The 27979-nt window shown below is 32.3% G+C and overlaps 1 protein-coding gene across 9 annotated transcripts in view; it reads left to right on the top strand.

The window, feature by feature from the left end:
* LOC143255271 (NGFI-A-binding protein 1-like) overlaps positions 1–27979 on the top strand; it is a 193340-nt gene that overhangs the window by 102003 nt on the left and 63358 nt on the right. For 8 of the 9 annotated variants that reach the window (XR_013030492.1, XM_076510686.1, XM_076510691.1 and 5 more), the window contains 2 exons: positions 3275–3600; positions 22249–22416. Coding sequence is in view for 8 of the 9 variants with exons in the window: in XM_076510686.1 (XP_076366801.1) it covers positions 3275–3600; positions 22249–22416 (494 nt within the window). In the remaining variant the exon portion in view is untranslated. The remainder of the gene's footprint in view (positions 1–3274; positions 3601–22248; positions 22417–27979) is intronic. The other variant, XM_076510690.1, reaches the window with a different exon arrangement.

Raw genomic sequence — 27979 nt, forward strand, 5'->3', positions numbered from 1 at the left:
CTCATTTTCCAATACAGTTGATATGATTTTACAAATAAGAACAGTAATAGGTTAAATCTCTTGGATCGAAATAAAAGGATTACTTGACATCACTTCTTTATATGTCTATGTGTATTGGATATTAAACACAGATAAGTAACCACATATACACTATTTCGTGGACTCCACGCTGAAAGTAAACTGCCTCTGTTCTATTTTGTACCCCCTTTCCTTATTACGTAGTCACTGTGGTGACAGAACCCGTTTTTCCATGCATTAATCATTCATTAAGCTAGGTCTCCCCGGGTACATGCTCCAAACAAATTGATAGAGTCTATTTGAGTACATGTGATGTGGGAGTTAAACAGCCATCAAACAATCGTTGTGTCTATTGTCTTTTGGAAGTCACTCGAACTGCATCCATTCGTTAGGTAACTGCTATTAAAGATAAACATATAGGCAACTTTCTGTACGCCATGATAATTAAGTGTGAATTTTCAGCGGCTATAGAGAGAAATGTAAAAAAACAAACTTGTATGTAATACGCGTATGTCATAGCTCATACCCGATTTCTTGGAAAAACTATAATTTCTTTCAAAAGAGGCCATTAAAATAATTTTAAACAAACCTCAGTTTAAACCGAGTTTATTGCTAAAAATCGTCTATTTTCTCTTAGTTTTATTTCTTCATATAAAATAATTATTACTCGTGTATGTCAAGTTATAATACACTCTGTACTGGATTGGATTCAATAAAACAAAAAACATGTATTATTATGTGGTCATTCAATATAAGGACTGTGTTTATAACACCTAATCACAATAAGCTACTTACATAGAGCAGGAAGGAAATTAAACTGGTAGTTTTTATAGCTATTTTAATGTAGTGTTCTATCTAGGACCATGCAGTGTCTTAAAACACAAACTATGGTCAGTTAGTGAGAAAGCTGTATTAATGTGCATTATTTTGAAATTTAAATAGTTCATTATGTATCACAGTTCACTTTATTAGGAGTATGCATTCGTGAGAGGCCATTTGGTGAGAAGGTTCTTCTCTGCATTCAATTAGAGAAGACATCTTTGAGTGTTTCCAGTTAGTAAATTTATTTAACTTATGCGTGGTTGTGATAAGTAAACTGTGTTTCATTCATACGGAGAACACGTTGACTTATTGTGTTATATGATGAGCATTCTGTGTTTGCATGTGATCAGTTTGTGGGATGAATTTACTTGTATGTTATCATTTCGTTAGTAAACTGTACTTCTGTTGGTTTTTAATGATGTTATTCTACTTGTGTTATGTCTTTTGATGAGTGAAGTGTACTTTTGTTAGTTATTTAATGATGTTATTCTACTTGTGTTATGTCTTTCAATGAGTAAACTGTACTTCTGTTGGTTTTTAATGATGTTATTCTACTTGTGTTATGTCATTCGATGAGTGAAGTGTACTTTTATTGGTTATTTAATTGGTCACTACTGTATTCTGTGAGGTCGCTTAAAAAATCGTATTTATATGTAGTGATTTACGCTAAACTTATGTTTGTTTCTTATAATTAAAAAAGCAGACTGTAATTGTTTGTTTTCATTAAGACATGTTTAACCATCAAGACAGAAGCACATTTGATTTGTCAGGGTAATGTAAAATAGAGCATTTGTATTTTTCGCTTGCCAGAAATAATTAAAACAAAATATAAACTTTATAAATATTGGATAAAGTAATGTTTTATGGATTTTAGTGATGTAAAACGACTGTATATGTGTACGATCAATATCATGAAGAGAGATCACTCTGTTTGGGTGTAACTCTTTACTCAGGACGGCACTTGTGTATGTATGTGACTATTCAGGGAGATGGTTATATTTGTGTGTCACTATTTAGAAATAAGTTATATTTGTGTGTTTCAGTATTTAAAGATAATAATATATTTATATGTAAATATCTGGAGAAATGAGTATATTTGTTTGTAACCATTTAGAAAGATGACTATATTTGTATGCGACTATTGGAAGAGATGAATATACTTTCATGGGACCATTTAGACAGATGACTGCATTTTCATGGAATCATTTAGAGAAATGGCTTTATTTATATGTGACTAGTTGGAGAGATGACTATATTTGTATGTGACTATTTAGAGATGTGATTATATTTATGAGAGACCATTTAGAGGTATGAATATATTTATATGTGACCATTTAGAGAGAGGACTGTTTTTATGGGACCATTTAATGAGATGACTATATTTGTATATGATCAGTTAGATGAATGACTGTATCTGAATGTGACCATTTGGGAAAATGACTGTATTTGTGGTGACCATCTAGAGAGATAGAAATATGTTTATGTTTATCCATTTACAGGCATGAATTATTGAACTTTCACTTAGAGAGATAGGTGTTCTTGTATCAGCTCGATTTCATAAAATATCGTGTTTTACCAATATCAAATGCTACAGTTACGAAAAGGAAGAACTATTAGCAAATCATTACTAATTAGAAACAAGTAGTTGTAGTTTTACACACATTCGATGATTTGTGTTGTTGTTTTTTCTCGTACGAAATAAGTTCGGATTAAATATATATATATATATATATATGTACATGCTAATACATATATAATATATATGTTGTGAAATAGCTTCCCTTGGTTTCAGAAAAAATGCAGATTTATCATGTGTTTCATGTTTTCAATATAGGTTTGAATTTAAATTTTCAAGAGACGAGAAGTGCTATCGCTAAATCTCACCAAAACGGGGGAAAAGCTTGACTGTGAGGAATTGGCAAGAGAAGACCGTACTTGTGTAATACTGTTTGGAGTGATGACTGTACTTAAGTGTTACTATTTGGAACGACGACTTTACTTGTGTTTTACTATTTGGAGAAACTGAGTGTACTTGTGTGACTATTGGGAGAAACGATTGTCTGATGTGTTATTATCTGGAGAGGTGACTACTGTGATTGTGTGTGACTTATGGGAGAATATGGTGTACGTGGCAAGTACCGCCACCAGAGTTGTAAAAAACTTTAGTGATATATGAAGTGTATCTGTCAAGTGAATCTGTTCGTCATGTGTGAGAATCTCAGCAGACAACAACTGTACAGTACTAACAATGATAGCAGTCAGAAACGGAAGAATATGTGAGTTGAGGTGTGATTAAAGTGAATAATGTTAGGCTTATCTGGATAACATACTGTAGAACTACGTATGCTTATTTAATGTTTGCCCAGCGTGATATTACATTAATTGCTTCGGTTTCTATTTCATGTTGAGGAATGTTGTCCTCTCTTGATTTCAGCCATGTTTCAGACACCGCTTGTGCCCACCTTGCCCCCAAACCATCCAAGCCACCTCATGAATTCCTTAAGCGCTTCAAGCAGGGCGGGTCCCGGTCCTTGCTCTGGTCCTGGAGTTCCTGTCAACCTATCCCAATCGTCGGGACTACCACTGAGGCCCAGTACGCCAGTTCCCATGCTCCCAAACATTAGTAGTCAATCTTCCCCTTCCCCAGGAAGAAAGGAGGTACCGTCCCCCAGCCAAGCTCACGTGACGTCACAGCATCAGCATCAACAGTTTTCGCAGTTGCAACAACAACAACAACCAGTTAGTCAGTCTTTTCAGCAGGTAAAAATAGTTCATCACTTTTTTGTCTCTAAGATAATATCTGTTACTAGTTATTCAATAATTACTTTCATGCCATATCTCACAAGCTTCATTGTTTATGTTTTAGACTTAATGAAATGTGTTCACAATGAATCAAACAAATTGCTACAGCTATGTTTAATGAACTTGTATGTTTTTTGATCTTTTAACATAAAGAGGAAAAGTTTTATCTTCTCTGTCTAACAAACTATCAGAAAAAGAGGTTTAATCAACACAAATTACCACTGAATAAAACCAGATAACCTAATATAATAGACAAACAAAAGTTATTTGTAAGAAACTTTAACAACTTAATTTTGTTTTCAGAATACCTTGTAGTTTTTCGCTAATTCACGTTTTAACTAGTGTTTGTACCGATGATAAAAGGCCGATCATATTTAAGTTATCTGGTCAATATGTGTAATTAGACTTCAAGTAAATAAATTTTGGAAAAAGTGCTTTTAAAATGAATACCTTTGGAACTGTGTAGAGTTGAATTTTTGAATTTATTTCAAAAAATAGGGGAAAATTCAAGTTTAATAATTAATTTAAAAATGCGAAACTTTACAAAAGAAATATAAAATCATAGTACGCGATGTATTAGTCCGATTGCTTTGGACTTACATGGAGAATTGAAATGTTTGAGGATGCTGATTTATTGAATTTTGTTCTTAAAGGTGTTAAGGTTAACGTAATTCATTTCTTATTAAAATGTTATAATATGTGTTAACTAATACAGTGTGTTTAAAACTTTCTACGTGTATGAAAGAACTGTACGTAGCGTCGCACCATAGTGTCTTAACACATTTTCCATTAATATATGACTTAAACTCTCATTAAAAATTATATCCCTCAAGGAACTATCAAACTATTACAATAGTAATAATACTATTGATGCAGTCTGATATGGCAGTAATGTAACCCTTTTTTATTGTGATTTCAAAGGCGATGTTGAGATTATAAGACTTTTTACATTATATGATTGCTTGCGTATTTGAATGCAGTCGGTGTTAAGATTATAGTACGTTCCTACAAATCTTGTTTCATTGTGTGTTTAAATATGATAATGTTTGGATTGCAATTCGTTGTTAGATGTCACGTTTTTACCATTTTGATGAGAGCTGTTAATGTGAAGATTGCAAAGAATTGTCTAAAATCTTGTTTCTTTGCGAATCTGATGAACAGCAGTACGGTTGATGTTCTTTTGTTTGTTTCTTTTATTTTATGCACAAAGATACTCAGTGGACAATCTGTGCTGTCCCATCACTGGTATCGAAACGCGATTTTTAACGTCCTAAATCCAGAGACATTGCTGAGCCACTGGGAGCAGGTTGAGATTCTATAGAATCGATAGAAGTCTTGTTTCTTTAAGAATTTGATGAACACCAGTCAATGTCGACCTCAGTAAGCCTTACGTAATAAAGTATCCATATCATGGAATCTACTAAATCGCTAAAGGGAGTGTTTTATAAAGGACCTGTTCTCCCCAAAACAAAATTTGTAAAATTATAGCCCCAGTGACGTGCTTAACGTGCTCTAAGGAATTGAACAACTGTGATAACAAAATTAAAACTTTTATTTATTTGTTTGGAATAGCGTGACGTTCCAAGTAGTGTGTGTTTAAGATGGGAGTGATACTAGGAATGTTGGAAGTGTTAGATATCATCCTCTTTTCCTGTAAACTGATGTGTATGTAATGTTAGGACTGTAATACATTATAATGAAGTTAAAGATCTTGTTCCCTTAAGAACTTGGCAAATACCAGTAATGTTTAGATTATCTTATAGTGATGGAGGCTCTTCCTTGTAAATTTTTTGAAGACAAAAACCCTTTGATACAGGTTTGTTTGTTTTTGAATTTCCGCAAGACTAAACAAGGGCTAACTGCGCTAGCCGTCCGTAATTCAGCAGTGTAAGACTAGAGGAAAGGAAGCCAGTCATCACTACCAACTCTTAGGCTACTCTTTTACCAATGAATAATAGGATTGACCATAACATTTAATGCCCCAAGGGTTGAAAGAGCGAGCATATTTGATGTGATGAGGATTCGAACCCGTGACCCTCATATTACGAGTTGTGTGCCTTAACCACCTAGCCATGCCGGGCCTTCGACATATGTATAGCAGCATAATGTTATTTTCGTGTAACGAAAGTAGTTTCTTCGAGAATTTAATGTATTATTGGAACTGTATTATTCATATCTATGTATATATTCCTTAGATAGACATAGTGCAGAAGTAATAAAATTTGTATGATTGCTCTAGAATTTAATTAATGCACATGACATTGAAAAGTCTCGTCTCATAAGTTTGTATATAAGGCACTAATAATTAAAAATTTCATTTTGATTTTAATCTTTATATAATTTACTATTGTATCATAAGGAACACTCAACAATGAGCTAATATTGTGTCTATTCTATGTTTTGTTCTGAACTCAAAATTGAGCTAGTATCGTATCTATCCTATCTTCACTTCTGAGCTCAACATTGAGCTAGTATTGTATCTATCCTATCTTTACTTATGAACTCAACATTGAGCTAGTATTGTATCTATCCTATCTTTACTTATGAACTCAACATTGAGCTAGTATCGTATCTATCCTATCTTTACTTCTGAACTCAACATTGAGCTAGTATTGTATCTATCCTATCTTTACTTCTGAACTCAACATTGAGCTAGTATTGTATCTATCCTATCTTTACTTCTGAACTCAACATTGAGCTAGTATTGTATCTATTCTATCTTTTCTTCTGAACTCAACATTGTGCTAGTATTGTATCTATTCCATCTTTTCTTCTGAACTCAACATTGTGCTAGTATTGTATCTATTTTATGTTTTTTTCCGAACTCAACATTGAACTAGTATTGTATCTTTTCTTCTGAACTAATGATGTGGCTTTGCTATAAGAAAAACAAACACAAACACACACAGTATTGTATCTATTGTATCTTTTCTGAACTCAACACTTAAACTTTAACTGTTGGTTTTGGAACCTCTTTCATACAAATATTTTTTGTTACTATGATAGTCTTCGTCGATATTTATATTTAAAAAATATACATATTTAAAATTTGTTTAGGTCAAAAGTGGTAATTGTATCTTTCTACAGGACCAAGTGGTTAGGCCACTTGATTGGCAATCTGAGGGTCACGGGTTCGAATCCCTGTCCCACTAAACACCCTTGCCCTTTCAGCCGTGAGGGCGTTATAATCTAACGGTCAATTCCACTATTTGTTGGTAAAAGAGTAGCCCAATCTTGCTACTGTCAAGTGGGGAGCCACGTCTATTATACTAACACTTTCAATTGTTTGAACTCCTCGGTGACTCAATAGACAGATTGAGCGCTTATAACGTTAGATATCAGGGTTAGATCCCAGCAGTAGACACAGCACAGATAATTTATTGTATAACTTTGCGCTTATAACATCGTTTAATGTATATATTTACATTAACCTATTTTATATTATTCTGACAATTACAATTTCTCCAACCGTTGCACAAAACTTTTAATGATAAGAAACATTATTTGAAAATCCTTAATTTTATTTTTGTAAAATTTGCAATTAATCTGTGAATTTTTTTATCTGTCTATTTTAATTCAAATGGCTTTCGTTTTTAAAGATACTCAAATCAACACACTATAACATAATTATTTGGCGTCACGAACGTTAGATTTCAGAATGGCGTCCGATATACGTAGATTTAACGTACGGAATATAACACAGTTGAATAATTTTCTTAGGATAACAAGCATATATCTGTGGCATCTTACTTTATGACAAAAGAAAACGATACCCAAATCTAATTATTTATCAGTACAAGAATATTTTTACATGGAATGTCTAAGCTACTAATGTTCTATGATATATTCAACCAGGATATGGATTAATTACTAAACTGGTTGTAATTTAACGAAACAGGCTACAGGTAGGAAGCTGAGACGCTAAGGTTGTGGAAAAACTTCATAATTTGATAGCGCAAGGTACGAATAGCATTGAATTTGACTTATTTTCTTCTTCTTGTTACATTTGGAAATTGTCTGTCTATAGAATATACGTGTATGGTCATGATTCTAAGAACAATTTCTATATTTGTCTCAAGCTACTAAACTAAGGGGCCTGGTATAGCCAAGCGCGTAAGGCGTGCGACTCGTAATTCGCGGGTTCGCGCCCGCGTCGCGCTAAACATGCTCGCCCTCCCAGCCGTGGGGGCGTATAATGTTACGATCAATCCCACTATTCGTTGGTAAAAGAGTAGCCCAAGAGTTGGCGGTGGGTGGTGATGACTAGCTGCCTTCCCTCTAGTCTTACACTGCTAAATTAGGGACGGCTAGCACAGATAGCCCTCGAGTAGCTTTGTGCGAAATTCCAAAACAAACAAACAAACAAAAAAACTAAACTAAGGAACATATTCTCAGCAATATGACTCTGTTGTTTTAGCTGTCAAAATTAGCATGACAGGTTTTATATGTGAATGGTTTGCAACTGTTTTTCGTGCCACAAATATTTTAAGTATTAATTCATTACTTGGACAATAATTATTATATTAATTTTATTTCGAACATTTTATTGAGTCAGAATCTAACAATGTTAATTCTCTTGTTACTTTATTTTTCTTTAGAAATAAGAATATTCGTTATGACAATATATGAATTAAAATACAATGTGCATATACAGAATGTGTGTATATATATATTTGTGTGTGTGTGAACACAAAGACAAGGAATAACTTTTAAGTGTATCCACTTTCTATTTTTACCATGGCAATATTTCTAAACTACCCTTTTACAAATAGATCGATTATACCTATATATATAAATATATCGATTATATATGTAATAACCTTATACGAAACTACATACAACAGTGTAGATTTAAAATGATAATCTACTATTTAAATTGTGGTACCAAACTAAACAGGAAATATTGTTGACTGTTTTTTTTTTACTAAACTTTAACAATCCAGTGTAAATTGTAACATTTTACCAAATCAAGCTACGTATATTGATGAGAACTAAGAGATCAACTCAGTAAATTAATATAATGATTTAACATACTGTTCTTTCGTTGTTACGTATGATGATTAGAATTTATTGTTTCATCAGTTGGGTACCATCGCTGTTAGCGATATTGTCAGCCGTAAATGTCCCTATTAAACTGCACACGATTGTAGTGTTGACTCCTTATTTCATGCCAGACTTAATGATAATTGAATATTTGACTTCTCTGTCAATCTTAATACGAAGGTAATACTGAGTTTTTATTTAATATCAAACGTAATAATAATCTAATATTGAACTTCTCTGTCAGTTTTAACACGAAGGTAATACTGAGTGCTTATTTAATATGAAACATAATAACAATAGACTACTACATTTTCATGCTAAACTAAATGAAGTCATGTTGACGACTTGCCTATTGAATTAATAAAACAAAGCGGAGTAGCCAGGCCAAAAACAATGAAAACTCAATACATGAGAAGATATCAGGGGCACTTGGACTTTTGACAAATATATATATATATATATATATATATGTGTAAAGATTTAGTGACTAGAAATGCATTAGTATGATTATTTTATAAATATTATAATAAATAATTAGCATGGATTTATAATCATAAACAAATAAACGACTAAGTCGAAACTAAAAATTACAGCTACAATAGTTAGAACCAGTTTCTTTGCAACGTTAACTGGTCTGGTTGGCGATACATGTATTAGTAGATTTTTAGCTGACGAACGTACGACGTGTTTCGTTTTTATTAGACATTATTTTATAATTCACTGATCTATAGGAACAGTAGAGACTCCAGTCGAGTTATAAGATCAGAGTAACTCTACTTATTCCTGTATACAGGACTATCTTTGGAACAAGTAGGAGGTATAGTTATAAATGCTAGAATGCCACTATTCTTTGGTTCTCAAGTAAACACCTTTACAACACATTGAAAACAGCAGTTTCATATCTGCTTTAGATTACGAGAAATTAGCGATGAAAAATTCCCCTTCCTCTTTCCTGTGTTGAAAATGTAAAATATCAGACACAAAACAAACTTTTACTGATATGAAATATGATTTGACAACTGAGGCAAATATATTGATATTTTATGGTGAATTGACCACAAACATACGTGAAAACTAATAACTTAATGACCCAAAATACGTAGAAAATAAAACATTAGGGAATGGTTTAATGTTCTAAAAACTGATGATAACTTCTCCTGTTAACTAAGGTTCAAATACAAATTATGGTGGAATATTATTTCTAATTAATTCTAAAATAATATATTAATAACATCTGTTTATTTTGTTTGTTTTTTTAGTTTCGCGCAAAGCTACTCGAGGGCTATCTGCCCTAGCCGACCCTAATTTATTAGTGTAAGACTAGAGGGAAGGCAGCTAGTCATCATCACCCACCGCCAACTCTTGGGCTACTCTTTTACCAACGAATAGTGGGATTGACCGTCATATTATAATAGTCCCACGGCTGAAAGGGCGAGCATATTTGGTGTTATAGAGATTCGAACCCGCGACCCTCATATTACGAGTCGAGTGCCTTAACCACCTGGCCATGACAGGCTAAAATACAGTGCTAATTTTATTTCATGTTGTCAACTTTATTTTCACGTTACATTGATCACGACTGACGATTACAATACATTTAATTTTAGACTAGACAGAATATCAAATGAAATATATAGTTTTCCAAAAACAGACTTTTTTAAAATTCATTTAGGAGGCGATAAACATAATGCAAATGAAATATTTTCCATTCAAATAGTCAGCCTACGAATAGTGGGATTGACAGTAACATTATAACACCCACACGCTGAAAGGGCGAACATGTTTGGTGCGACCGGGATTCGAATCCGCGACCCTCAGATTACGAGTCGAACACCTAACCCACCTGGCCATGCCAGGCCACTAATAATATCTAAATAAGTATTCAAAGATTGATCGAATATTGCTATTTTTTATCTTTTGTTTCTTGTTATTTTGTCATTATCAATTTTGTTTGGTATTAGAACAAAGCCACGTTAAGTTATCTGTTGTATCAACCTCAGGTAATCGAACCTGAGACGTTAGCATCGAGGGACAAAGGTATTAAAGAAAGAGTGCTCAAACGGATTAACACTGTGTGTTCAGGTTTTAATCAATTTAAGAACAAAGCCAATCTCTTTTTAGAAAATATATTTAATAAATAAACAACATGTAATAAAAACTCATCGTTTTGTATGAGAAGCATTGAATATTTTGAAACATAGAAAAAAAAATCATTGCACTTTAACCATTAAGACTCATAATGGATAAATACTATTAGAAATACATAGAAGTATCTATTAATATGAAATAATGTTTCATGAAGTGCAAACTTTAAGACTTCTTAACACCTTTAAAATAATAGTAGCAACTGGTACCACTTTTGAAAATGAAAAGATGCAGAAGATGAAAAGCCAAACAAGAACAATTTTGGAATTACCCTTTTCATGTTTATGTTGCTGCTGCTTCCAGTTGCATTAACAACGGGGACCGAATACTTTTCATTATTTACTTGGTAAACTTTCACACTTTTATATTACATCTTTATATGGTTTACTCCTTTATGTGACTAAGTATAATTTATATTAAATCTTTATACGGCTGATTCCTTTATTCTAACTTGGCTGTATTTTGCACACGTAAAATGGTTTGATCACGTTATACCAACTACGACCCGTTTCATTTGGTGTAGACGCCATTTTAACATATAAGTTTACGAAACCTCGGATGACAAAAATGCGCAGTGTTTTTACTGCAGAATAACATTCATTTAACTTTAGAATGTTATTAAATGGGCCCTATAACAGATAGTAAATGGTCGTTTCACTGACATATCAACTAGGATTTCTGTATCTTAGAACATTTTTGTCTGTTTTGATAACAAAGTCTTGCATGAAATCAGAATCGATATTTCGTGCTAGTTTTGCCCCGTGCATATTTTTAAATTAAATATGACGTATTTTTGTTGGTGTTTATTTGAATACATGCCAAAAAAAAACTGAACCAAAGAACGACTAATCCATGTTCCAATGAATATAAAAAACAATAAAAAATGAAACACTATATGACCCCATGAGCTAAAATCATTAAATACATAGAACTGGGTTAATAAATGCTAATTTATGTGGCGTAGCGGTGTTATCTTTGTATGTTATTTTATTTGGATGGTATTATAGATGTTTTCATATTTCTTCTGTGTTATAATTTTTATGTTCCATTTGTCTTCACTCCTGTTCAGATATCATATATATGATGAAAGAGTCCTGTTCTGATTTCGTCATATTAAGCGTATTGAGGATTTCTCTTCATATATCATATAAATGTTTGTGCAGGCTTTTTATGTCATTCATACTTACGCATGTTTGTATTCAGATAGCATGTGTATAATCACAAGTGTCTTTTTAACATCAGACATTTATTTGAGTTCCGAGCGTATTTCATTATGCATCATTTTCTCTACAAAAAAAGAACAGCAATTAATTTTAATAAAAATAATTAATGGTGTAAAGAGTTATGTGAACTTATATCGAAGGAAAAGAGTTTTGATATATGTAGGCTCAGAAAAACTAGATTACCGGTTGTTTTACAATTCAAAACGAATGTTTCCGTCACATAGATTTTGAAACAATGTTTTGGTAACGTGATAAATGACCTTTAACTTTACTTACACTTTATAGAAAAATCATCAAATAAATGTTATTTATTTTTTAACAAGAATCAACACCTCTTTTCCTAGCATGTATATTATTTAAATGGCGTACCACTAGCATCCCCCTTTATTTCTTAATATCTTAGGTTTTAGTTTTTTTTATACTATTACCTATTTCGTCATCAGTGTTTGAAAGGTTGGAAGTCGTTACTCGGAAATTATAGAGATTAACCATTTGCCCTCATTCTCCATGGGGAAGAAAGAGATAATTGGTTTTAGTGGAATGTATCTAACTTTATTTTTTTAAGAATGTTTATATGGAACTTTACTTAAGACGTAAATATTATTTCAACAATGTAATAAAAACAGTAGTTAAATTCTAGGAGTATCATCTATCTTATCTTTATTTTAACACTTGACGTAAATTTATTTCAATGCAAGAGTTGAATTTTGTTAACTCAATCTGCATAATAGATACGAACAGTCCAGTAACTTTCGTGCTCTACCTTAAGTGTTGTTCTCCTATAATCAATTATCATACATCTCTTCTGATTAGGCCTTAATGAACTACATACAGTCTATATTCAAATATTCATATTGTATAGTTAAATATCTATGGCAATTACCTTTAAAATGTATGTCTAGCAGAAAAACCGATAATGACTGTTTAAATTATCATCCGGTTGGTTTTTTTTTTTTCATGTACTTCCATGAAATTTCGGTTTTAGACATTCTGGAGTTTTAGTAAAATATTCCATAGTTTACGACTTTAGTTTTCTAAAAACTCTGTAAAAACACTTGTGCAATAAAGGCTCAAATAGCACAGCATTATTGTTTAAAATGATTCTTCACAAATGTGGTCCACAAATTTGACCACACGTTTAACTAACGTAACTCTTTGTAACTATGTTCGAGTAACAAGACTAACTGATGTGTTTCTTCCAATATGGCGTCTCCTTTAACGATGGAGGGTTTCTCCCTTCTTCCTTCCTGATCTAGAATCATTGTTGTTGGTTGCACACCTACTTTACTCATTTAAGAGATTTCACTTGGGACCAGGCTTACTGTGTGAGCACATTTTTAAACGTATGGTAAGAAATCATTTTTATAAATACAAGTCAGGTACTTCCACGCATGAAGGTTGCTTGAATAAACCTATGGTTGACGCGTAAACCCTTTCGTCCCTCGACGATCACGGGCATATTTTGATAACAAACGTCTGTTACATGATGACGAAAGAGGGAGTGGCCACAGTGTTCTGGGTCGTATGTAAGGGGAGGTGTTGCGCTTTTCATTTGCTCTAATTCTCTCTTGTTTGTACTGCTGGCGATAAGAGCTTTTATAGATTATGCGTACGATGTAATTTTAATCCACGTATCTTATTCCTTATGGCCGGGTACACAGCACATACATAGATATATCACTGACAGTATCTTAAAGTTGTTTACATGTGTTTTTGGTAATGAAAAACAAACACTTAAAACTTACATGTGTTTGTTAATATGTTATTATAAATATTTTTGTAATGATTTCTAGATGAGCTGTTCGTTAATCTGAGCTAACAGTAACTGGGCAATATTTTTGATATTTTTATGGCTGGCATAAAACGGCTTTACTACTTGGCAGAATAATAGGAATAATGAAATTTCCTATGGAACTGTTAGATCAACTGTTAGAAGAGGATTTCAGGTTATACGTCGAATGTTAAACCGCCATCTTAATGACACGTCTGTAGCTGAATGCTAAACCGCCATCTTAATGACACGCCTGTAGCTGAATGTTAAACCGCCATCTTAATGACACGCCTGTAGCTTACTGAAGTTGTAAAGTTATACAGTTTTCTGTTAGTAATGTTTGTCTAAATCTTTCGATCAGAATTTCTTTCTTAATTCAAGATCATTGGGTATTTCTGAATGTTTTCCCCAGTGGCTCAGCGGTATGTCTGCGGACTTACAACGCTAAAATCCAGGTTTCAATATCCGTGGTGGGCAGAGCATAGATAGCCCATTGTATAGCTTTGTGCTTAATTCAAAAACAACAACAACATTTCTGAAGGTATTAAATGTAATATTATTGTTAGAATATAAGTGAGAACTTTACATATAAACCATTCAATGTTCTCACTATAAGTAATGGGTGACTTATTTATTGTATTTCACAACACAGATTTAAAGTATTATGTTATTTTAAGTGAAGTGAAACGTATCTGACTGTTTTTCATATTAGTTCAATACGTCTTTACACGTGTGAATAAAAGTAACCCGTTTCAGTCCTTTAATCCTTTTCTTTCAGGTTCTGGTAATTTAATCTGTTTGTGTTAAAACCGTATATATTCTTGGTGTGTTTACATGTTCATCAAACAAACTTTATTCTTTAAGAATTTTCATCAAATACCTGTTAACATTTAAACCCAAAACTTTACTTATTATTATTTTTTGTTTTTTAGAATAGTTCAGACGCCTCGTACAAAGTGTAACGCACCAAGTTCGATTAGTTATGACAGCACTTTACTTATTTTCATATATACAAGACTTTTCAGTAAATTGTAGAACACGTCATGTAATAAATAAACTTAGGTACTACTACACACGCACAAAGTACCATTCCACCAAGTGGTGTATTTAAGAATAATTACGATCACAAAAATATTCGAATTGAAATCAAAATTTTTACGAACGTAAATACAACGATTTTTAAATACAGTTGTATTCGTATAATTGAACAACAGACTTACACAGTAGCTTCTACTAAAATGGCCCGGCATGGCCAAGTGTGTTAAGGCGTTCGACTCGTAATCCGAGGGTCGCGGGTTCGAATCCCGGTCGCACAAAATATGCTCGCCCTTTCAGCCGTGGGGGCGTATAATGTGACGGTCAGTCCCACTATTCGTTGGTAAAATAGTAGTCCAAGAGTTGGCGGTGAGCGGTCATTACTAATTGCCTTCCCTCTAGTCTTAGACTGCTAAATTGGGGACTGCTAGCCCTCGAATAGCTTTGCGCGAAATTCAAAACAAACAAACAAACATACAATCTTACTAAAATAGGAATTGACAATCACGATTAGTTACTTTCTGTCCTGTCTCATCAATAAATTATCCAACCCAAAGAAGTTCCATGAAAGTTAATCGAAATGTCATTCCAAAAAAAGAAACCTTCCAGCAAGTTATTCATTATAAATCCATTTTACCGACTTATAATTATTTTCAGGCACGTTATGTTGAGATATTAAGAGTAGAAACAAAAACATAAACATAAAAACCGACGTTTCTTGTCAAAATAAAAATTAAAATCTTTATTATTAGTTACAGGCTACTAGTTTTGATAACTCTGTTACCGTAATGAAGGATAAAGTCTGGTGATGGTAGTTGGGTTACTGAAACTAGTTGGCTGTAACTAATAACAAAGTTTTTATTTTTTACTGTACCGATAGACGTCGGTTTTGTGTTTTTATTCTACTTTTTATACATTACCGACTTATATTTTTCTCGGGAAATAAAGCCTTGATATTCTATGCTATGAACACAAGTCACAGGTTATGATAAAAGATGGCTAAAGATTCCTTTCTAGCAAAAATACGATCTGATTACTTCATGTTAATGTATAATTAGTGCTGAGGTAAACAATAAGATGTCTTAGTATCATACTGATGCTAAGTCTAAAGAATATATGATAGAATGGTAATTCATTATTTGTTAGTCATTAATATATGCATATACATGTATATATGTATACATACAAAGATAACACAACGGTTATGAAAATATTTAATACCTAAAAAATAAAATAGCGTAAAAACCTTTATTTTGGAATTTTTTTTTTTTTAATTTAAACAGATATGCGAAAAATTAGAAGAAAAAAGTTGCCCAATAATAGTTCCTCTATCATTTATGGTTCACGGTAGAAGTTAAATCTGATTGGTGAATTTCCTCCGCTGTGGGGACTTTAATTCTGCAGCTAGCTTTCTTACTTTTCACGTACTGTATGGTTTGTAACATTGCATTAACTGTTCGCTTTTTATAAGCTTTGCTTTGTGAGTTCTTGCCTAGCTGTTTGTATATAAAATATTAAACCTTTCCAGGAGTCAAATACAGTTTGAATTTAAAATATGCACCGATTGTATAATATTTAAGTGAAATAATGAGTTGTTTCTTGTTTATTATCGTGTGTAACCTTGCTCACACATTGCCATTATATAAACTTTCTGTTCAACATTCAGTTACGATGCTTTTTATACTTGTTTAACCTGCTTGTTAAACAATATAAATAATGTGAGATAAAATGTAATTCTTACTGGAATTATTTGAGCAACTTGAGACGAAGTATAAATTTTGTTGGATTTCTTTAAGCAGCGTGAGCCACTGTATGATTTCTTGTCACTATATTAGCAAAATGTCACAGAATGTAATTTTTGTGGAAATTTTATAAGCGTAGTTTTAAAGCGGAGTATAAGATCTATTGGAAACCTACAAGCAATCTAAACAACATGAGTTCTAGTATAAGATCTATTGGAAACCTACAAGCAAACTAAACAACATGAGTTCTAGTATAAGATCTATTGGAAACCTACAAGCAATCTAAACAACATGAGTTCTAGTATAAGATCTATTGGAAACCTACAAGCAATCTAAACAACATGAGTTCTAGTATAAGATCTATTGGAAACCTACAAGCAATCTAAACAACATGAGTTCTAGTATAAGATCTATTGGAAACCTACAAGCAATCTAAACAACATGAGTTCTAGTATAAGATCTATTGGAAACCTACAAGCAATCTAAACAACATGAGTTCTAGTATAAGATCTATTGGAAACCTACAAGCAATCTAAACAACATGAGTTCTAGTATAAGCCGTGTTGAAATTCTAATTATTTTGGAATAATTAACGTTTCATAATTAACTTCTGAAAGAAATTAAATTAAACAAAAATTTCGGTTGAATTCTTCTGTGGAACAAATCAGAGTTTTTACCTTTTCTTCTTTTCTTACTTTTTTTAAATATGTGACCAAGTTTTTATTCATAGTTTGTGAATTATTTGCTAATTTCAAAGAAATTCCTTTAGAAGCGGGTTATATTCCATATTTAATTATGTATGTTAATAGCATACACTAGGATTTATTTGTACATAAACTTTTGCTTGATTTTTAACTGTTTGGTTTTTGTATGGTATTCTACTGAACACATTCAATATTTACTGTATTGTATTCTACTGAACACATTCAATCTCTGTTGTATGGTATTCTACTGAACACATTCAATCTTTATTGTATGGTATTCTACTCAACACATTCAACCTTTATTGTCTGGTATTCTACTCAATACATTCAGTCTTTATTGTATGGTATTCTACTCAAACATTCTATCTTTATTCTAAGGTATTCTACTGAGCACATTCAATCTCCATGGTATGGTATTCTACTGAACACATTCAATCTTTATTATATGGTTTTCCACTCAACTCATTCTATCTTTATTGTATGTTATTCTAGTGAACACATTTAACCTTTATTGTCTGGTATTCTACTCAACACATTCATTATTGTATGGTATTCTACTCAACACATTATCTTTATTGTATGGTATTCTACTTAACACATTCAACCTTTATTGTATGGTATTCTACTTATCACATTCAATATTTATTGTATGGTATTCTACTCAACAAATTCTATCTTTCATGACGAGAAATCCCACTTGTAGAGAAAAAATATATGTAAAAACGGCTGGTATGGGTAGAGAAAGCACTAAGTAGAGGAGCGAAACGTTTCGACTCTCTTCCATCATCGCCAGGTTCTATCTTTAATGTATGGTATTCTACTGAACACATTCAATCTTTATTGTGTGGTATTCTTCTTATCACATTGACTCTTTATTGTATGGTATTCTACTCAATACATTCTATCTTTATTGTATGGTATTCCACTTATCACATTCAACCTTTATTTATGATATTCTACTCAACACATTCTATCTTTATTGTATAGTATTCTACTTAGCACATCCAATCGTTATTGTATGGTAGTCTATTCAACACATTCTGTCTTTATTGTATGATATTTTACCTAACACATTCAACCTTTATTGTATGGTATTCTATTCAACATATTCAATCTTTTTGCATAGTATTCTACTGAACACATTCAACCTTTATTGTATGGTATTCTACTCAGCACATTCTATATTTCTTTTATGGTATTCTACTCAACACATTATATCTTTATTGTACGGTATTCTACTTATCACATTCAATCTTTATTTTATGGTAGTATATTCAATACATTCTATCTTTATTCTATGGTATTCTACTCAACACATTCAATCTTTATTGTATGGTATTCTACTCAACACATTCAGTCTTTATTTATATATGCTTCAAAGAACCTTTGACATTGATGTTACCAAATTATTTTACTGAATTATTCGTTAGACAAGCTCTTTAATTTGTGAAAGTAAATATGAAGCCCAATTTACTGTTCGATTCACTACTTGTCACTGAGTTATACTGGGTTCGCGGAGTTACACCTCTCAACTGGACTAGGGCATATTGAAACAACACCAAACGAACAGAAGTAGTCTTCTTGTGTTAATGAAATGTGTTGTATTCCAGGTGTTTATCTGCTGGTTTTTTACTCGCCACAGGGAACCAATATCTATAAAGGTTTTGAAGACTATTCATGATGTCAGAAAGGCAATTAGGTTCAACCCTATAAACCGAGCGCTTCAGAATATGTAACACTGATGCTATAAATGGATTATGGGTACTGTCGTACATTTTAAAAGTGTTCATGTATTTATTTTGATTAAAATACACTAGGAATTAATATATGCTTCAACACTACTAGTGTGTTTATTGTGATCAGAATATTGCAAGTTATGGTTTGTGACTCAATAGTATTACACTAATATTTTATCAAGTCGTGTACAATCCAATGCTCAAATCAAAGAAATAGTGTTTCTGTTAAGGTATCTAATCTGAAAAACAAAATAACACTGCAGTTAGACTGGAACTGTTTTTTATATTCCTTATTTGATTGGCTTGTATCAAATTACCAGTTAGTGGCCATGGTCCAAAACATGGACCACATTCCGATACAGAAGATAATCAACATTTAAACCACACTTTATTTGCTGTATACTATTGTCAAGGAGGACCAACGATTGTTAAGGTTACAAAACACACAGTCACATACCACAAAGTTTTGACGAAAACATTATTAATATAGGTATTCCATAATACATTAACTTGGTCGTTGAAGATGGTATACAACTCCCCTTTTGGGTCTATAATATAAAGAAACATTGCTATGTAATACGTGATATTTTTCAAAATCCCTTACTACACGAGCTGAATATGGATGACCGGTCAGGATATAAACGTGTCTCTTGTAACGTATGGATTGGGTTAAGAAGCGCTCATGTTACTACAGTTTTACTGTGTGATAAATTTGTTAATGTCGAACTTGTAGACTACTTACTCGTTTATTAAAAATTTAATAGTATTCTTATTGCATTCCGAATATTGTGTATTTTGTACGTACATTAACTATGTGGGTAAATACACATAAGAATATTGGATACTTTGGCTTTGTAAAACCACGTTGGCTGTAAATATGTATCTGTTATGATCAACTATTCGTGAACTGCTGATGAATAAATATGGTTAATTACTAAAGTATTCTAATACATTTTTGAAATTTTATTATCTACTTGAACCAGTCCTATTGGTTTTATCGGAATTTTATAGTTCTGTTTATTACACTTAAAGTCTACTAAGTTACTAGCTAAACAGAGTTGTACCTAAACCTTTGTACGCCCTTACTCACTTGGCCTGAAAAACTCTGTAATGGAGTAGAAGGGTTTCGGTAGCTACCTATATAGTAGATGAAGTTTGATATCAGTGTTAAAAGTTTAGTTGATCAGTGCAGAATGTTGCGATCACTCTTATTGTGATGTAATATGAAATGTAATACAATCTAATGATATACTAGTTTGTTTTAAACTACCTAATGATATACTTGTTTATTTAAAACCAACTAAAGATATACTTGTTTGTTTAAAAGCAACTAAATATTACTTTTGTTTAAAACCAACGAAAGATATACTTGTTTGTTTAAAAGCAACGAATGATATGCTTGTTTACTTGAACATTGGAAGTTATTGTACTCGGATTACGAGTTGAGTGCTTTAACCACCTGGCCATGCCGGGCAGAGTGTACCAGCATATCATGACCCTAAAGTTAAAACAGATTTTCTGGAATGTTACAAACGATGGAAAGAGTTGTATTTAATTCAGCTGCGTGATATCCAAATACAGAGATGGCAAGTTAAGCAAGAGAACTAAAGTATTGAAATACCATTTAAATAGTTATTTAAACAACTAAACAATACAGATGACACTGTGGTAACCGTTTATCTTGTTATTCGTCTGACTAAGAGTGAACCGAATATTAAGCGAACAGTATTTGACTTACAATACTGAGGAATATTTTGACACTGAACGAACTCTTATTTACAATGGTCTGATTCCCGAACAGTATCTTATTTTGGGAATTTTTGTGTACAATCTCGTTGTTAGCTCATACAATATACTGTCTTTTTTTTAAATTCTACATGTAACGTATGTCTAACTAAGACCTCTAATTTAAATGTTTTCTGTACTGGTATTTTTTGGCATATTTTTATCTTTCAGTATACTTGTCCATTTCACGTTGCTAATTAGTAATGAAGCTGCGTGTTTTATTAAATGACAAAATTTTGTACAATTGCTTTATAAAGTAGAAATTAAAATGAACGATGCATAACAAATTGGCCGCTGAAGCAAAACCATCCGTGAAAGTGAAAACTGTAGAAATCACATTTTTACTTTTACTTATATGAATAAAGCGCATATACTTCCTACCTTAATTTAAAGTAACTCATTGCAAACTCAAAAATAACTTAAGTGCTAGCAAGCACAATACAAGTGGCGAATATGTTGACGAACGCTATACAAAACAAGATATTTAAGCCTAGCATGTTCTAAGGGGTTACTTCAAGCTATAACACGTATTTATATTACATTATGTTATCCATTCATTTTAATATCAAATTTAATGTGAACATAGCAGATTTGTGAGAATGAACAAACTAAAGAAATATCAAAAACAGGCCAATTGCGTGTCTGAAAATGGAACTGTCTCATTGGATAAGTCTCTCATAATGTAGGGATCCATAATAAAGTGTCACCTCTTAAAAAAACAGTTTGAAAAAAATGGCACGGTACTAAGTAAATGTAACATCCTTTTTTTAATGTTGTTGCTTTTAACGTATCCGATAGCTTGTTTGTCGTTAATCTGTTGTGTAAAAATGAAAGGTCAGTGCAGTAGTAGAAATATCGGTCCACTGGACTGGCGTACATTCCTCGTTCTTCATTCTGACTTGTCATTATTCTGATGGAATTATATACACCATAAAACTATTCATTATTTTTTATCATGAAACCTAATACTTGGATAAGAATGAAACATTTGTATCCAACATTTATCATGCTACAAACGTTCCGTCTAAGATTAATGTATTAGAAGTTTAGCTTGTATTTTTTTTTACAGTTCTATCAACACATTCGTGTATTTTGCGTTATTCATGTGTAATATTATGCGATCATACATTGACAGTTTTTTTTTTTTTATAACAGCAATAACAATAATTACAGATTAAGACTAACTCATTGCCGGTACTTTAGATTTGTGCAGATATACATTTAAGTTTGCAACATGCAGTAAAACATGTTAACTTTATAACAACGACAACCATCGAAGTAACGACCTATTGGAATAATGATGGGACACATTGGTGTGCGGGATAAGCAGTAAGTCCATGTTTTTGACCTGTTGGAATAATGATGGGACACATTGGTGTGCGGGATAAGCAGTAAGTCCATGTTTTTGTTTGTTGTTTCAAGGGCTCAGGAGATTACGGACAACCGGGTTCCCCGATTTCCCTTACACCGGTTCTGGTTGAAACCCAAATCCAGCGGTTAGCGGAGGCAGCAGAGCTGTTGATCAAGACGCTACCACCTTTAGAACCGAAACCTCAAAATAACAAGAAGAAAATTAGTAAAGAATTAGAGGTAAGCAATGTTCTGTTTCAACCACGAACAAACCGAAGTATAAGAGTGGACATTTGTGCTTGGCGAGTCTACTGTAGAAGGTGAACCGTTCCATGATGAACAAACCTAATATATATCAATGCTATCAAAAGTTAAGTAGTTCATAGAATTACTTAGGTTTCGCTTTATATTTTGATACATAAATTAGCTGAGGAATAATCTTATAACAATTTAGTTTATAAACGTTACGTATTGGGGCCTGTCTATTTATTAAGCTATTTAAAAGGCTCCTTGCTAAATACTTTATGTTTGTTCGTTCCTTGATCAAATAACAAATAGATGTGTGGTAATTTAATGATAGCAAGTAGACATGTTTTATGTGAGAAGATGCAGATCTGTCAGCGAAATACAAAACGTAGCTTCCTATTACACTATTTAAGTAAAAAAGCTTCTATATTATTCACTGTTATAGTCTGGAAGCGATACACTAAATATTGTGTAATATACACTGCATACTATGTTTCATAGGAGAAAATACTGCTCTACTCTTATGTCGTGTTTCACACAAGAACATATTTTTGTACTGTATGGGTTATATTTCATAGGAGAAGATGTTGTCTATAATGATTTATGTTTGTTCTTTGGTGTTGAACTATTTTTCTTGGAAAAGATTCATAAGTTATCAGGGATAGTTATATATGGTGTATTATCCATAATGATTATCCGAGATAGTTAAGTACATTATAAAGATTCTTATGATTTTTGTAAAAGTCATCATAATGTTTCAAAATTTTACTGCTTTTTATGTAATTCGACATTTTTTAGTATCTCATCTTTTCAACATTTGAATTCAAGGTATGCTTGTACTATTGTAACAAAATACCATGTAGCTTATTATTTCCATGTTGCGAGCGACTGAGATCAGTGTTACCTTTTGCATTATTAAATTAATGTTTTTAATTTAACATTCAGTAACCATCTCCTTTTGTTAGTGAATGAATTCAAAGTAACCTGAATGTATTTGTGTAGTCCATTGCACACGAAACTATCCTATCAGTCACTCGATTTCAAATAACATTTTTTGCCAATAGTTTATCAGTGACTGAATTCAAAGTAACCTAAATGTGTTCGTGTAGTTCATCGGACAATAAACTATCCTGTCAGTCATTCCATTCGAAGTAAAATTTTGTACTAATAGTTTTTCACCTGAAATGTTATGGACCAGCTTTACAATACATGACTTACTGTTCACTGAACCCTGTTGTTCTCGAGTTATTTTTCAATTGTTTTACACTTAAGAATGTGCAGTAGTTTCTGAATGCACAACGTATTAATAATTTAAACTTCAGGATGTTAGTTTTTGCTACATAAGTTAGTTAAATCACCTGGAATAAAATGTTAAGGTAAATTAATTGCTAGCTAAAACTAACGTGTAAGAGAAAATTTCATTAATATATTCGAACACCCAAGTGTTCTTATTTCATCTTTTAAAAGTGCTGTAAAGTAACCACTTAAGTACTAATAGGGACACTAGCCTTGTATAAATCTTACTGAGAGATGTCTAAAGGACGGTTTTAAAGACTGTATTTCTAAGCACATTCGGTGTCAGGCTTTGCATAGGAATTAGTTTAAAATAATATTTATATCTTTATACATTATGCCTTAAGAAAGAAAGATTTATCCACTGTTACGTTATGTTTCAAAAAAGGAAATGTGTGCAATCTATGATGTTTTTCACAGATGAACTTATTGTTATGCACTGTATGTTATATTTCACAGGAAAAAATATTGTTATATTCTGTACACCATGTTTCACAGAAGCTAAATATTGTGTAATATGCACTGCATACTATGCTTCACAGGAGAAAATATTCTTGTACTCTTATGTCGTGTTTCACACTAGAACATATTGTCGTACCGTAAGTGTTATATTTCATAGGAGAAGATGTTGTAATCGATTGTTGTAGAAAACAAGTACTAGTACACTCTATATACTATATTTGAAAGATAAATTAACTGAAATGCCGTAATCTTATTCACACACCTAAATCAGCTTAGATTAGTATATGGAGAGTTACAGTGGATCCGAAACACGTACATATTGTACACACATCACCGTTATAAGAAACCAAACTGTACTTCTCAGGTTTGCTGGCCCAAGCCCGTGCTTATGAGCCATAAGTAGGCAAAAACTGCAGTCCGCAGTAGAAGATAGAACGAATCAAAGAATACATCAGGTTCCTACGTCATATATTGTATTTTCAGTTTTAACTTTGGTGAAAATAACATAAATGTGTTATATGCTCTTTACACTGTATTTTACAGTAGAATAAATACTTGTGCGTTTTTGCTGTTTTTTTTTTTTCTTACCAATACCAACTCGTCGATGGAAAAAAATTTTTCAACAAAAAGTGTGATCTAATAATGGTATTCCGGGCTGACACAAAATGAGATTTGGTATAAATATATAATTGGTACGAGAACTAAACATCCTACAGATACAAGGTATGAAAGATATAGAAAAGTGTGAAGCCGGTAATTCTCATAAACGGTGTATTCTTCTCACCAACATGTGGATTCTACTTCCACAGAAAAATCTAAGTATGACTCATCGTAACCATCTTTTAGGCCTAATGTTTGAATTAAAAGTAGTGAAGAGGTATTTTGGCGTTACATATTCCAAATCACTACGCCTATAGTACTGGATCATACAGTTATTACAGTATTGGAGTTACAGTTATTTTAGTATTGGATCGTACAGTTATTACAGTATTGGAGTTACAGTTATTTTAGTATTGGATCGTACAGTTATTATGTGGAAGTACTGATACTGAAAGCGATGCTTACAAGCTAATGAAGAATTTTCCTATATTTATTGTATAAATTTGCACTTTTTGATTTACTTGAAGTATATCAAGGGAACTGTTTGCCATTTTAGAAGTCCTCGAGGGTATTACTATCTGCTATTGCCAACCACCTGGTGATAATTTATATTTCAAAGTTTAAGATATATAAATGATATAATCGAAAGGTCTTTGGGAATTATAGCTATGGGACCGGTAAACCATAGGTCCCTTCTACGGACATTAAACATCGTGATTACAATGAAGTTCACAAGTAGGGTTAATTGATGGTTACAGGAAGGATGTAATACTAGTTGTTGTTGAAGCATCCACTGTATCGTATAAATGTCGTGTCTTGTGAAATACAGTAGATGATTTATTAGACTTATTATACTGGTAGAGAATGTACGCACAAGTAACTTCTTACCCACTAGATAAATAGGCTAGCACCATATATCTCCTTATTCTGCTATAGAAACTGCATTTCAAACTTAACATCCTACTGTAAGAATATTTAAGTCTGAGTTATTTATTTACTATTTGGTTATGTTAAAACGTATTTGAAAGATGATACCTACATTTCTTCTCAAGTTTATCACTAGATAAATCCAACAAAGTATAGTTATTAGCTCGAATTATGTTTTTGTTTGAGGGGAGGGTGTCAGAAGCGACTTTAAAGTGGCACTTTTATTTTGTTAATTCATCACACAATGTATTTAAACTGAGGATAATGTTACATGTTAATCCGTGAGATAAGAAACTATAGGTGTGTGTGTGTGTTTGTATTAATATTTGTAATGGCAGCACTTTGGGATAAAACATCAAGTCATTAATAAATATTCAAATATTAGTTTTTATAACTGCTGCCATTTCCTACATATAGCCGAATATGTGCCACATTTCAAGAAACAAGTCTAATATTAGATTTACATAGTTACTTCTATACAATTCTGCATGTTTCAGTTTTATTCCGCCTCATTCTGCCTGTGTAACGGGAACAGACTGAAGGACCGATTTTCCTAAAGACTTCCGCTAGACGTTCTGAAAGAAGTTCCTTAAACCATTTTTAAAACATTAGGAAATTTCATTACGGGTGACAATAATTTAGATATGTGGAATTTATAGCAAATGTACCTCAAAATGTTGTTGCCTCATATCTCTAATATAACATTAAATCCATATTACTGTTTATATAATATCACAACCTGAATGAACATCAGGCCTACAAGTGAACTTAATTTTACGTTCAATTTTCGAAATACTGTGCTGTAACCCGTGTTACCAGAAACTTTCTACGTGTGACACTTTACAGTAGAGAATATTGCGCTCATTATATCCACGAAATTAGTTAATTTTTCTTTGTTGAGAAACTTATGTTGATAAAAACATCTTGTCTCATTGATGTTGAATTGCTTGTTAGAGTATTATTTTCAGTGGATAATCCAGTATTCCTTATTTTTCGCATGGTGTTGAAGAAACCCTCGTAGCATTAATTAATGTTTTATTTTATTTTCCCTGGTCAAGTTCGGGATGTTTCCACTAGATATTTCTATTTCTAGATTATTTGGTTGGTGTTTGTATTTATAAATTGTTTTATTTTATTACTTAAGACAAATAAACCCAAATAAGTACGTCCTTAGTGTGTTAGTCTCAAAATAGAAACACTTCTTAAAAAATATGACTGGAGAACTTCTTCTGGTCACTGTTTTTGTGTCACTAGAGAATTATTTTCATCTGTGTTTATGACTTATTAGAGAACTTCTTCTAGTCACTGTTTTTGTCTCACTAGAGATTTATCTTGGTATGTCTTTGTGACTTACCACAGAACTTCTCGTGGTCACTGTTTTTGACTCATTAGAGAACCTTTACAAACAAACAACCACAAGGGAATCGACTTGTTGTTTTTTTCCTGACTAGAGAAATACGTTCTGATTGACTTTCATTTTTTAAAAATATAATTTAGGTTTTGTCATTGTTCTTACTTTACTGTTCGTCTATATCTAATCTTTGTATCTGTGACATTTGGTATTCCATCTCTTGACCAAAGAATACATATCCCTAGCTCTGGTAGTCGTTTTTTCTTTAAATAGATTTTTCTCCTGTTCATGGATTTCACATGTCTTACTTTGAAGTGTTTTTAGATCTTTGATTCTATATAGCGATATTACTTTTTACCATCTCTTACTGACGCATCTGCTTGTTGTGACTGTGCCTTTCTAGAAACTATTCTGGTAATTTTTGTCTCATCAGAGAATCTACTCATAATCCATCTTACGTAAATAAATAATCAGCTTGTGGCTTTTGTTTTTACTGTCACTTTCTCATATTTTTTTCGAGATAATCTACTTACAAAACAATCACTTTTCTTGGTTTACATATTTTTAATTCTGTTTTTCAGGCTACTGTTTTTATCATTTTTATGTGTTGTTTTTCACCATAGTGAAATCTTTTTAATTCAGACTTTCTCTAGGGCTTACTTAGTTTATTAAACAATGGTATTTTGTTACTTATGTTTACACTGCTATGAAATATCAATAATTTACTTCCCGTTCATAAATCTGATACCTTCGTTTGACTGTCAAAATTTTTAATTGTTTTTCAGGCTAGCAGCCGTTAAGTTCCAAAAAACGTTTTTTTCTTTTCTTTTCAGAAGTGGTAATATAATATAGATATAGAGTCAACTAGATGACTGCTGATAAACTAAACGGTACTTTTGAAACGCCCAACTCGTTGCAGATGTT

Source organism: Tachypleus tridentatus, chromosome 7 (assembly GCF_004210375.1).
Source record: "Tachypleus tridentatus isolate NWPU-2018 chromosome 7, ASM421037v1, whole genome shotgun sequence".
Classification (NCBI taxonomy): domain Eukaryota; kingdom Metazoa; phylum Arthropoda; class Merostomata; order Xiphosura; family Limulidae; genus Tachypleus; species Tachypleus tridentatus.